Below are 12,771 nucleotides of genomic sequence, written 5' to 3'. Positions count from 1 at the left end.
AATTTGGCTGTGACAGGGACCAACATTTATTTAGCATTCACAATGTGTTAGGTGCATTACTCATGCCATCTCTGTCTTATTTAAGCCTTATAACCATCCAGAAAGATGTGATTATGTTCAGAAATATTAAGCCAATTGTTTAAGGTCACACAGCACGTAAGTGTCAGAGTGGGATTCAAACCCAGTTCAGTTTGACTATTCCACAGCCAGTGTCCTATAGCTCTCTATGCAACCATCACAGACCTGTGGGGTGAATCCTCCGGTGATGGCAGGTCCTGGCCACTTACTAGTTTTGTGACCTTGAACAAGTTTTTTGACCCCTAAGCCTACGTTTCTTCTTCTATGCTGGGCCCCGGGGATGCTGAGATGAAAAAGCAAACAATCCCTGGGACGTAGTAGGTGTTAATATTAGTGAAGGTTAAGGTTTGGATGCATGTAACAGAGACACAAAATAAAAGAGGCTTTGACAGACTAGAAGTTTATTTACCCCTCCCACTGAAGTCCAGATGTAGGAGGTTCAAAGATGGTATGGAAATGTGGGACCCATCTGCTTCCATCTTTCCTCTCTGCTATCCTTTGAGTGAGGCCTTCATCCTCATGGTCTCTGGTGGAGTTCCTGTACATTCCAAGCAGCAGGAGGTAGGAAGGAGACAAGAAGAGGCATGTCCTACCCTTGAAGGACACAACCCAGAAGTCCCTGCATTTCACTGGCCAGAACTTAGCCATGTGGGCACACCTAGCTGCAAGGGAATCTGAAAAATGTAGACTACATTTTCCAGGTAAATGTTGGAAATTCTATGACTGTAGAAAAAGGAGAGAATAGATATGAGGGGTGAGGGCAACCAGCTACCCTGCCAGGGTCCTCAATAAATATTTGTTGCATAACAACAACTAAGCCTCCTAGACACTCTTCCGCACTTTACACGCATGACCTCTTTGAATCATCCCAGCAAACCTTCCGGTAGGTGCTATTGTCATCCCCATTTTCCTGATGAAAAAACTGGACAAAAAGAGGAAAAATATACCATGTTGGAAAATGAAAAATATACTCATCTTGTCAGGGCTTGAGCTAGGGTTTGCACCTAGTCTGGCTGTCTGCAGAGTCCCAGGTTCATCCTCCCTGTTCTAGCAGCCTCTCAGTAATTGAAGGAACAAATGAGTGAATAGGTGAATCCATGCTTCCTGCTGCCTTGTGCTGGAGTCTAGCAGAGGAGAGAGACCCTTACTAAATCATCCCACAAAAAAATTAGGAATTGGCTGATGGTGGCAAGCGTGGTATGGGTAATCCAAGATGGCAGAGTCCTCTCTCTGGCACTTTGGGGAGTATTACAGTGATGGTGATGATGGTGATGGTGGTGATGATGGCAGATACTGTGGATTTTCCTTCTTGGTTCTCTCATGTACCACACTAATATCAGAATGAGTTTTCCTTCCCTGGATCCAGAAGAACTGGATATAGTGGAGGATGAGGCGGGGGAGGTGACCGGCAGGTGTATGGGAAAAGGCACTGTCCTGACCTGCCATGTGATCTGAGGCTGCCCCCTGTTTCTCCTCAGCCTTGCTCCATGGTCAAGTGGAAGAAGGTCTGAGGGTTTGTCTGGTGCTGATGGTGTGGGAGTCCATGAAGCAGGTTGTTTCCTGGCTGATCCCAAATTGCCTTGAGAGTCCTCAAGTCAGGAAAGGCTAGAGGCCAGGGCCTTTACACCAGACATGGCTCTGTGAATGTGAGGCCTTGTCCTTAGGACCTAAGCTGGGGTCTGGTATTTCCAGACAGAACGAGGTCCCACTTCAGACCATCAGCCTGTTAGGTCAGAGTTTGGAACAGATGTGGCCAGAGCTGTCCCCTCCCTTGCTTCCCACAAAGAAAGCTGTCCTTGATGCCTGGAACTGCAGCAACCATCTTGTGACCTTGAGGTGATGAGCATGAAGACAACATGTTAAGGATGGCAGAATGAGAAGGTAGAAAGAACCTGGATTTCCTGTTGGCCTTGTTGAGCAGTTTAATGTCTTCCTGGTTGATTTAAGAGCAACTTGACTGTGATAATCATGAAGATGGTGTACAAAATGAACAAACTTGTGGAATTAGAAAAGAATCCAAAATCCACATCATGGTCTACAAGGCCCTGTTTGTTGGGCCCTACTCTAGTTTCAGTGTCATCCCTTACGTTTCTCCCTCCACTCTGGCTTTTTTTCCATATCCTTGAATGAGCCCTTTCCAACCTCAGGGCCTCAGTTCCTGCCCTTCTCTCTCCTGGAACCCTCTCCCCACTGCCCTTGGTCTGGCTGTCCCTCCTTACCATTCAGATCTGAGCTGAAAGGTCAGCTCCACAGGGTAGCCTCCAGCTGCCCTTCCTCATGGCCTCCAACTGGGTTATTCCAACTGGGTTATAACATTTCACAATTCCTCATTAGAGAGTTGTGTATTTGTTTCCTTGTTTATTTATTGTATTTTATTTTTTTGTTGTTGTTGTTGTTTTTGTGGTACGCGGGCCTCTCACTGTTGTGGCCTCTCCCGTTGCGGAGCACAGGCTCCAGACGCGTAGGCTCAGTAGCCATGGCTCACGGACCCAGCCGCTCTGCGGCATGTGGGATCTTCCCGGACCGGGGCACGAACCCGTGTCCCCTGCATTGGCAGGCGGACTCTCAAACACTGCGCCACCAGGGAAGCCCTCCTTGTTTATTTTTTATCTTCCCCACAGGACTGTATGTACCACCTGGCCAGGTGTTTTTGTTCCCCCTATATCCTTGCATCCAACATTGTCTCTGACACCAAGACAGCCTCAACACCTATGTGCTGTATGAATGAATGAATAATTCATTATTCATTCATTCATCCATTCATTCAACTAAAACAAAAGGTGGGTTAAATAAAAAAAAGCAAATTGTGAAAGGAAATAGACAAGAGTAGCTCTAACCACGGAGCTTGGAACTTGCAGCCCGATGGCCTGAGTTCCAGTCCTGCTCTGCCACTTACTAGCTTATGAACTTAAGTGAGTTCCTTAACCTCTCTGTGCCTCAATTCACTCATCTTTAAAATGGGCATAATAAAAGAATCTAACAGTTACTATGAGGATTAATGAGTTAATATTTGTAAAGTACTTAGAACAGTGTCTGGCACATGGGAAGCGGAAGTAAGTATTAGTCATTAGAAAGTTTTAAGAACATGCCAAACAATGCCATGTGCCACACATGGATACGCACATATATACACAGTAAAACTATAAAGACACTCATAGAAATGATTCCAAATTCAGTCTAATGGCTTCCTTTTGGACAGGAGAGTACGAGATAGAATCAGTCAGGTATATACACAGGGCTTCAGTTATATCTGTAATTTTTTACTAAAAAATTGGAAGTAATCATGGTGGTGTATTTCATTTCCTGTCAAGTCTTTTTCAAGCACCTCCTCTGTGTACTCCAGCTCTGGTATCTGGATTTGATAGATCAGTCTGGTTTCCTGTCCCCCTCTCTGTCATGGTGGTGAAGAATAGGGTCAGAATTTGGAGTCGGGCAGGCTTGGGTGTGAATCCTGAGGCTGCCATGTCCTCACTGAGCAAGGCTGTCCCTGTCTTAGGGATCCAGGCATGATCGTAGTCACTTTTGGGGCTGCTCTGAGGATTCAGTGAGAGGAGGGCTTTCTGAACTGGGAAGAGCTTATAAATGTTGCCTGTTTCCACTGCTTGGTAATGTGGGCTCAGGGGTGGCTACTTGGATGCTTCCAGAGCCCAGGCAGGTAACATGACCAGGTAAGGTTGGCCCGTTGTCATGGGCCATAGGGCATGGTGGGGACTGTGATCTGGAGAAGGTGTGCCCTGTCTAAGGTGGTGGGTGCCGGGGGGGCATCTGGGCTCAACGTGGCCAGGTCTGCTGACTGTTCGAAGGAAGCCAGTAGCCTGGATTTTTGCAGGGACATTTCTGTAGTTTTCACTCAGGCCTCATAAAGTACATAGTGGGCAGCGACAGCCCGAGGCCACCTCCTTGAGACTTACCTGATGGACACACCGCTGCTTACCCCTCAGCTGCACCTCCCTGGGCCCCAGATCCCCGGCAGTGCTGAGGTCCTCAGGTCCTGACTTTTGTCCCACCCCCACCCCCAGTGAAGGAGAGTGGGATTTCTACTGGTGCGATGTCAGCTGGCTCCGGGAGAATTTCGACCACACCTACATGGATGAACACATGCGGATCAGTCACTTCCGAAACCACTATGAGGTGAGCTGGGTGGGCCCAGGGGACTGGGTGTGACAATGAGCAGGAGTTGGCTTGGGGGTACAAGGACCAGAATGGAAAAGTACAAGGGAATTTGGGGTACCTGCCAGGTGAGAGATATGTGCCCTAGATTCATGATGAGCTAAACAGTGGGAGGGAATAGGGATCTCAGACCTGAGGAACAGGCCACCTTGGGGAGGGGACTGAGGTCATGGGCCGTCTGGCTTCAGGTGCAAAGGCTGAAGAAGCAGGATGCTTGAGGGATTATGTGATTTCAAAGTGAGGCAAGTTGAGCTGTTTGGAGTCTGGAGATGGGAGGGAGGACTGGGAGGAACGATACCACAAAGATGGGACTAGAGGGGCTGGTGGTGGGAGATTTAAAAAGCTTAGTGCAGCTTAGCAGTTAGAAAAAGAACTTTGGCATCAGACAGACCCGGGTCAAACCCTGGCTGTGCTGCCTGTTAGCTGGATAGCTCTGGGCAACTGACAACCTTTCTGAGCCTCAGTTTCCTCACCTATAAAGTGGGGATAATTATAGAATAGCAGGCTCTCAGTCAAAGTTACTCTTATTGTTACTCTTTTTTTTTTTAAGATTTATTTTTATTTATTTATTTCAGCTGGGCCGGGTCTTAGTTGAGGCACGTGGGATCCTCGTTGTGGTGTGTGGGATCTTTTAGTTGCAACATGCGGGCTTCTTAGTTGCAGCATGCAGCATCTAGTTCCCTGACCAGGGACTGAACCCAGGCCCCCTGCATTGGGAGCGCAGAGTCCTGCCCACTGGACCACAGGGAAGTCCCTCTTATTGTTACTCTGACCATACAGAGAATGAGGGCTGTGGGGGGCAGTTGGTGGGACGGTTGGTGCAGGGCAGTGGGCATGAGCGCCAATGGCCTGCCTGTCCATCGTGCTGCTCAGCTGACCCGCAAGAACTACATGGTGAAGAACCTGAAGCGCTTCCGGAAACAGCTGGAACGCGAGGCGGGAAAGCTGGAGGCAGCCAAGTGCGACTTCTTCCCCAAAACCTTCGAGATGCCCTGCGAGTACCATCTGTTTGCGGAGGAGTTTCGCAAAAACCCAGGAATCACCTGGATCATGAAGCCTGTGAGTGCCCAGTGCTGGGGACTGGGGAGAGGGGGTGTCCCGGGCACCAGAGCAGGGATCCTGCATTGACACAGGAGTCTGCCAGTGGAGAAGGACAGGACTGTGCCTGGGAATTCAGTCTTAGATGCACCATCTGCCTTTCCCTAAAGCAGGGGTCCCCAACTCTCGGTCTGGGACCTGTTACAAAGCAGACGCACAGTAGGAGGTGAGCGGCGGGCAAGGGAGTGAAGCTTCATCTGCCGCTCCCCATCGCTCCCCATCTCTCCCCATCGCTCCCCATCGCTCCCCATCCCTCCCCATCCCTCCCCATCGCTCCCCATCACTCCTCATCTCTCCCCATCGCTCCCCATATCTCCCCATCTCTCCCCATCACTCCCCATCCCTCCCCATCCCTCCCCATCGCTCCCCATCTCTCCCCCAGCCCTTCAGCAGGTTTCTCTGAAGAAGTGAGAGATTGGGCTCTGAGACCAAACCCCTTGGTTCAAATATTAGCTGTACCACCTACTGTGTGACCTCAGGCAGATTACTTAACTCTTCTGTGTCCCGGTTTCCCCATCTGCAAAGTGAGAATAACTATAGCACCTATCACATAATGTTGTGTGACTAAATGAGTTAACACAGATACAGCACATATTAAGTCCTCAATGAATGATAGTTGTTGTTGTTATAAGAATTAGTATTGAAAAACAAACAAACAAAAGAAAACAAATAAAATTTTAAAAAAGAATTAGTATTGAGCTTCACCCTGAAGGATGCAGAGGAGTCAGCCTGGAGAAGGGCAGAGGTAGGGAAGAGCATTCCAGGAAGAGGGAACTGCATGCCCAAAGGCCTTGCATCTGGAGGAAGCCCTAGACCAAGAAACTGAGTGGTGGGCAAGGGTACCAGAGCACCTGCCGGCCCCTCAGCCCTTCCTCGTGCCAGGACTGGCTCTCACCACAATGCCACCATAGCCTTGAATGGCATCGTCAAAGCCCCCCTCGTATTTTCTGGGATTGGAAATGTGCTTGGCCCCAGGAAGGGAGTTGGGGGGTAAGGTAGGAGGGGGCAGCCCTCCTTGTGGAGCTGGAGATGGGCTAGTGTTGGCTGATGCAGATTTAGCCAATAGCACAGGTGAGTGGAGGGGGAAACTGGCAAAAAACACCAAATGCTCCCAAAGGGGACAGAGCCAGGGTTTACCCAGGCCTCCTGAAGTCTCGCTGGAAGGCTCGGCCCCCTGCCCAGGAAGGCGGGAAGGCCAGTGAGGAGGGCTCAGAAGGGTGTTAGGCAGATGAACGCTGCAACCCGCTGGGCGGATCCCAGTTCCCACCATTATCTCCTTAGACAAATGGCAATTTGTGCTAATTGGGAACAAGCAATTGCATATTAAGTTGATTCCTTTCTCAGCCCCCGCCTTTGTTAGCAGCAGAGACAGGTGTAATTAAGAGGAGGAATCTTGGCTCCGTGTGTGTGTGTGTGTGTGTGTGTGTGTGTGTGTCTGTGTGTGTGTCCTCTCTCCTGAATCGCTGAGGCGCCCTGTCTGGCGTGGAGAGTGGGTGCTTCTAGTTAGAAGCCTGGTTCTGATTCTGATCTGCCACTTATGAGCTGTGTGAGCCTGAGCAGGTTACTAAACCCCTCTCAGTCCATTTCCTCATCTGTAAAACAACCTTAATGGGTATACCTGCCTTACAGGGTTGTGAGAGGGTTCAGTGAAGTTACACGGGTTGTATACGTGAATTACACAAGCTGTATAAAGGGCTTGGCACTTAGATGCCCAATAATTAACCGTTTTTATTGTTACCTCTGAGAATCCAGACAACACTGCCTCTTCCCCCTGCCCCTGGGGAGCACTGGGTCAGTGCTTCCCAAATTTTAACGTGCTCACAAATCATCAGGGATCTGGTTAAAATGCAGAGCCCCTTTCAGCAAGTCTGGGTGGGGCCTGAGAGTCTGCATTGCTAACCACCTCCCAGTGGTGCCACTGGGGCTGGTCCACAGACAACACTTTGAGTAGTGAGAATATAGAGGGGCAGTTCTCAAACTTGAGAATTTTCTGGAAAGCTTATTAAAGCACGCACCCCCAGAGTGTTGGATTCAGTAGGCCTGGTGTGGGGCCTGAGAATATGAATTTCTAACAAATTCCCAGGTGCAGCAGTCAGGGCTCTCCATGGAAATGGAACCGTTAGTGTGTGTATAAGGAATTGGCTGTGTGATATTGTCTGAAATCTGTGAGGGCAGAAAACTCGGGCAGGATTTCTCTGTCACAGTCTTGAGGCAGAACTGCTTTCTTGGGCTTCCCTGGTGGCGCAGTGGTTGGGAGTCCGCCTGCCGATGCAGGGGACACGGGTTCGTGCCCCGGTCCGGGAAGATCCCACATGATGCGGAGCGGCTGGGCCCATGAGCCATGACCGCTGAGCCTGCGCGTCCGGAGCCTGTGCTCCGCAATGGGAGAGGCCACAACAGTGAGAGGCCCACGTACCGCAAAAAAAAAAAAAAAAAAAAAGAATTGCTTTCTTTTTCCAGAAGCCTCAAGTTTTGCTCTTAAGCCCTCACCTGATTGGATGAAGCCCACATCATCCAGACTGATATCTTTTACTTAAAGTCTACTGATTGTAGATGTTAATCACCTCTATAAAATACCTTAACAGCAACATCTAGACGAGCATTTGACCAAACAAGTGGGCACCATTGCCCAGCCAGGTTGACACATGCAATTAACCATCATACCAGGTTATGAGGATGCTACTGGTCTGGGTACCACACTCTGAGAACCACTGGGCTAGATCATTAGCTCTGGGATCCTGTTGTTTGGATTCCTTTGGTGTGGGGAAATGTTAAAAAAGAAAAAATGTTCACATAGTTCACATAGTTGCAGTGGCCGGGCCAGTTGGGGCAGCCACCAGCCTGCCTTTTCCCTCAGATGTCTCCTCTGCCCTGTTCCCCAGGGCCTGCAAGCCTTCATCTTCCTCTTCAATGACGGCAGAGCAGTCCTAGAAAGAGGGGTTTGAGTTGGACTCAGAAGGGAGCAGGCAGCATCAGCCCCTTCACGCCACCCCATCAGTCTAGTGTAAAACCCGTCTCAATCCAAAGTTTTTTTTTCCATCTAAGTGTTCTCCCCTCCCACCAGCCCAGGCCCTCTGGATTGTCAGGGAAACAGACAGGACCCAGATCACAGGGATCACGCTTGCTCCTCTAGCCTCCCTTGTGTGGCTAGGAAGCAGGTGCTGGGCTCTCAGGACCCTGTCTGTCAGTCTCTCTGTATGTCCACAGAACTGGTCTAACACTTCAGGGCTGTGAGCATCCTGGGCAACCACTGTGCTGTTCTGGGCTTTGGGGGGCCTCCGTCCAAACTGCAGGATGGTAAGAGCCGAGTTTTAACATTCTCTTACACGGGTTTACCCCCAACCAGAGCTTCTCACACTTTTTCACTGAAATCTCCTAAGAGTTGGGATGTTTTGGATGCAGATAACAGAAAACCCAATTCACAGTAGCTCAAACAAGAAGGCAGGGGTTCTGAACTGTTCTCTTTGGCATCTGGTGTCATGTGTGGACCCCATCACAGAATAGCGTTTTTAGAAGCGTAACATAAAGTATGTTTGATTATAAAAGAAAGCAACTATATTGAAAAACAGTTACAAGCTGTGTTTGTCTGGCTCCTCTGAGAAACAGATGCCAAGACAAGATTTAACAGGCCAGAGTTTGGCCTGTGAGACGACGGGGAGGGAGCCTGGGGAGGCTGAGGGAGCTGTCACTCCACCAAGGCCAACCCCAGTGAGGGAGAGAGGGAAGGAAGGGTGGGCGAAGTCTCCTAACTGCCCTGTGGCCTGACGGAATTTCAACAAGGCCTACGGAGGCCTCAAGCCCTAGTCGCTGTCAGGAGCCCCCTGTCTCCCAGGAGCGGGCCAGCCTTCGGGTCCCTGCATCCCCATCAGTGGCCTGGCAAGCAGGGCTGGACTTCTGCCGCCACAGCTGGTGTTCTGTCAGCTACTCTCCTGCAGTCAGAGGCCTGCGGGTACTTCTCATGGGGCCACCACAAATACTAACACCTTCTTTATGCTGTAGGAATATATGTTCTTTTCATTAACCATTAAAGAGAGTCTAACAGCAGGCCCAACCATTATCATAATTTCAAGGTCATAATGGGTAGAACCAGTATTTGGAGATAGATATCAACAACAGTTGTAACGTGATATGAAAATAACTGGAGTTTTTTTTTTTTTGAGAGCAAAGTCACAGGCCTGGCTAGTACTACTAGGATTTTTTGCCTGCTTTCATAATGGAAGGAAATGTGAAAATCTGCTCAGGGGTTAATGAAAATAAAGATGAAAAATTTTTTCTCATTCAAGCTTACAGACCCCAGGGAATTTCCTTGAATGATGAAAGGTCAACTCCAGGGATGGTTCAGTGGGCAGTTCAACACTGTCACCAATTCCCAGCTCAGTGGGCTGACTGTTCCTCTCAGTCACAGCAAGGCTGCTGCAGCTCTAACTAACCTCCTCACATCTCCACCTGCCGCAGGAATAAGGGAATATCCTGGTCTTGTGGCCCTTTTGAGGAAGACACAAATTCCCAGAAGTCCCTGCAACAGACTTCCCCTGGCATCCTGCTGGCTCATGCCTGAACCGATCACATGGCAGGGACATGAGACCACTGTGAGGGCTCAGACGTCCCCAGAGGGCGGGGCTACTGGAAAGAGGAGATCCAAATGGGGTTCTTGGGCTTCCCTGGTGGCGCAGTGGTTGAGAGTCTGCCTGCCGATGCAGGGGACACGGGTTCGTGCCCCGGTCTGGGAAGATCCCACATGCCGCGGAGAGGCTGGGCCCGTGAGCCATGGCCGCTGAGCCTGCGCGTCCGGAGCCTGTGCTCTGCAACGGGAGAGGCCACAACAGTGAGTGGCCCTCGTATCAAAAAAAAAAAAAATCTTAAAATTTGTATGGAGACACAAAAGACTCCCACTAGCCAAAGCAGTCTTGAGGGAAAAAAACAGAGCTGGAGGAATCAGGCTCCCTGACTTCAGACTACACTACAAAGCTACATAATCAAGACAATATGGTACTGGCACCAAAACAGAAACATAGATCAATGGAACAGGATAGAAAGCCCAGAGGTAAACCCATGCAGCTGTGGTTAACTAACCTATGACAAAGGCGGCAAAGATATACAATGGAGAAAAGACAGTCTCTTCAATAAGTGGTGCCAGGAAAACTGGACCACTACATGTAAAAGAATGAAATTAGAACACTCGCTAACACCATACACAAAAATAAACTCAAAATGGATTAAAGATCTAAATGTAAGACCGGACACTATAAAACTCTTAGAGGAAAACATAGGAAGAACACTCTTTGACATAAATCACAGCAAGATCTTTTTTGATCCACCTCCTAGAATAATGGAAATAAAAACAAAAATAAACAAATGGGACCTACTGAAACCTAAAAGCTTTTGCAAAGCAAAGGAAACTACAAAAAAGACGAAAAGACAACCCTCAGAATAGGAGAAAATATTTGCAAACGAATCAACGGACAAAGGATTAATCTACAAAATATATAAACACCTCATGCACCTCAATATTAAAAAAAACAAACAACCCATCCCAATCCAAAAATGGCCAGAAGGCCAAATAGACATTTCTCCAAAGAAGACACACAGATGGCCAAGAAGCACATGAAAAGCTGCTCAACATCACTAATTAGTAGAGAAATACAAATCAAAACTACAGTGAGGTATCACTTCACACCAGTTAGAATGGGCATCATCAGAAAATCTACAAACAATAAATGCCAGAGAGGGTGTGGAAAAAAGGGAACCCTCTTGCACTGTTGGTGGGAATGTAAATTGATACAGCCACTATGGAGAACAGTATGGTGGTTCCTTAAAAAACTAAAAATAGAACTACCATACGACCCAGCAATCCAACTCCTGGGCATATACCCAGAGAAAACCATAATTCAAAAAGACACAGGCACCCCCAATGTTCATTGCAGCACTATTTACAATAGCCAAGTCATGGAAGCAACATAAATCCCATTGACAGACAAATGGATAAAGAAGATGTGGTACATATACACAATGGAATATTGCTCAGCCATAAGAAGGAATGAAATTGGGTCATTTGTAGAGACGTGGATGAATCTAGAGACTGTCATACAGAGTGAAGTAAGTCAGAAAGAGAAAAACAAATATCGTATATTAACGCATATATGTGGAACCTTGAAAAATAGTACAGATGAACCGGTTTGCAGGGCAGAAATTGAGACACAGATGTAGAGAACAAACGTATGGACACCAAGGGGGGAAAGCGGTGTGGGGCGGGAGTGGTGGTGTGATGAATTGGGAGATTGGGATTGACATGTACACACTAATATGTGTAAAATGGATGACTAATAAGAACCTGCTGTATAAAAAAATAAATAAAATAAAATTCAAAAATTCAAAAAAAAACCCCGAAGTTGCGTAACTTGTTATACTTTATATCCAACCTCAGTGTCTACCTTTGCAAAATTTGGGGACTAATGGTACATGGAACCTAACTGAGACACTGTGATTTAAATAAGAGAGGATTTTTTATTCAAATTAAGTGTATATTCCAGCTTTAGTGGGCATTACTGTCTCCCCAGTATCCATTCCACTGCGACTCCCCCATTCTATAGGGTAGATTCTATTTGGACTGAGTTTTTCCAGGTGATCCCATCTGTATTACCCATGTTTTCCTGTCTCCTGAGTAAAATTCTCTCACTTCCATTTTATGAATTTTGTCAAGTGGCCCCTTAGTTATCTGTAAATGCGTAATTCTAATTACACATAATTCCAGTGTTTCCATTTGGTGTTTGGAGGCTATCTTTAAGGAGTCTGAGATTTTCTGTCCCTTTTCCTGTTGACAAAGGGAGAAAAGCAAAACAATTTCTATAGTCGTATCACATGCAGTAGTTTTCTTGTAGTTATCCCTCCACATAATTTTAGCCAACACTCAACTGTCCCTTAAGAAAATTCATGATATGACTTTCTAAACAGAATTTAGAAACTAATTAATTACAATACAACAGACTTCTTTACCAAACATACATTCAAGGGCTCCTTTTAAAAAGCAAACTTTTGGGCTTCCCTGGTGGCACAGTGGTTGAGAGTCCACCTGCCGATGCAGGAGACACGGGTTCGTGCCCCGGCCCGGGAAGATCCCACATGCTGCGGAGAGGCTGGGCCCGTGAGCCATGGCCGCTGAGCCTGCGCATCCGGAGCCTGTGCTCCGCAACGGGAGGGGCCACAACGGTCAGAGGCCCGCGTACCGCAAAAAAAAAAAAAAAAAAAAAGCAAACTTTTGTTGCACATAATTAAAGAATCATAGACCTTGATGGGTCTTTTATGATCATCTTTACAAATAAATTGAGATGAAGTATTCTTTTCAAGGGAATGATCACTTTGTTATTTTCACCCAGTGGGATCTATGTAGCCATAGTAAAGAACGAGGACATTCTATACGAGCTGAAA

The 12,771-nt window shown here is 47.6% G+C and overlaps 1 protein-coding gene across 1 annotated transcript in view; it reads left to right on the top strand.

Moving 5' to 3' along the window:
- Positions 1-12,771, top strand: part of TTLL9 (tubulin tyrosine ligase like 9) — a 55,882-nt gene that overhangs the window by 12,255 nt on the left and 30,856 nt on the right. The window contains exons 3-4 of the mRNA XM_082644647.1: positions 4,098-4,209; positions 5,122-5,307. Coding sequence (XP_082500773.1) covers positions 4,098-4,209; positions 5,122-5,307 — 298 coding nt within the window. The remainder of the gene's footprint in view (positions 1-4,097; positions 4,210-5,121; positions 5,308-12,771) is intronic.

This window comes from Mesoplodon mirus (genome assembly GCF_964341445.2).
Source record: "Mesoplodon mirus genome assembly, chromosome: 15".
Taxonomy (NCBI): domain Eukaryota; kingdom Metazoa; phylum Chordata; class Mammalia; order Artiodactyla; family Ziphiidae; genus Mesoplodon; species Mesoplodon mirus.
The sequence above is the reverse complement of the archived record's forward strand: the minus strand, read 5'-3'. Positions and strand labels throughout refer to the sequence as shown.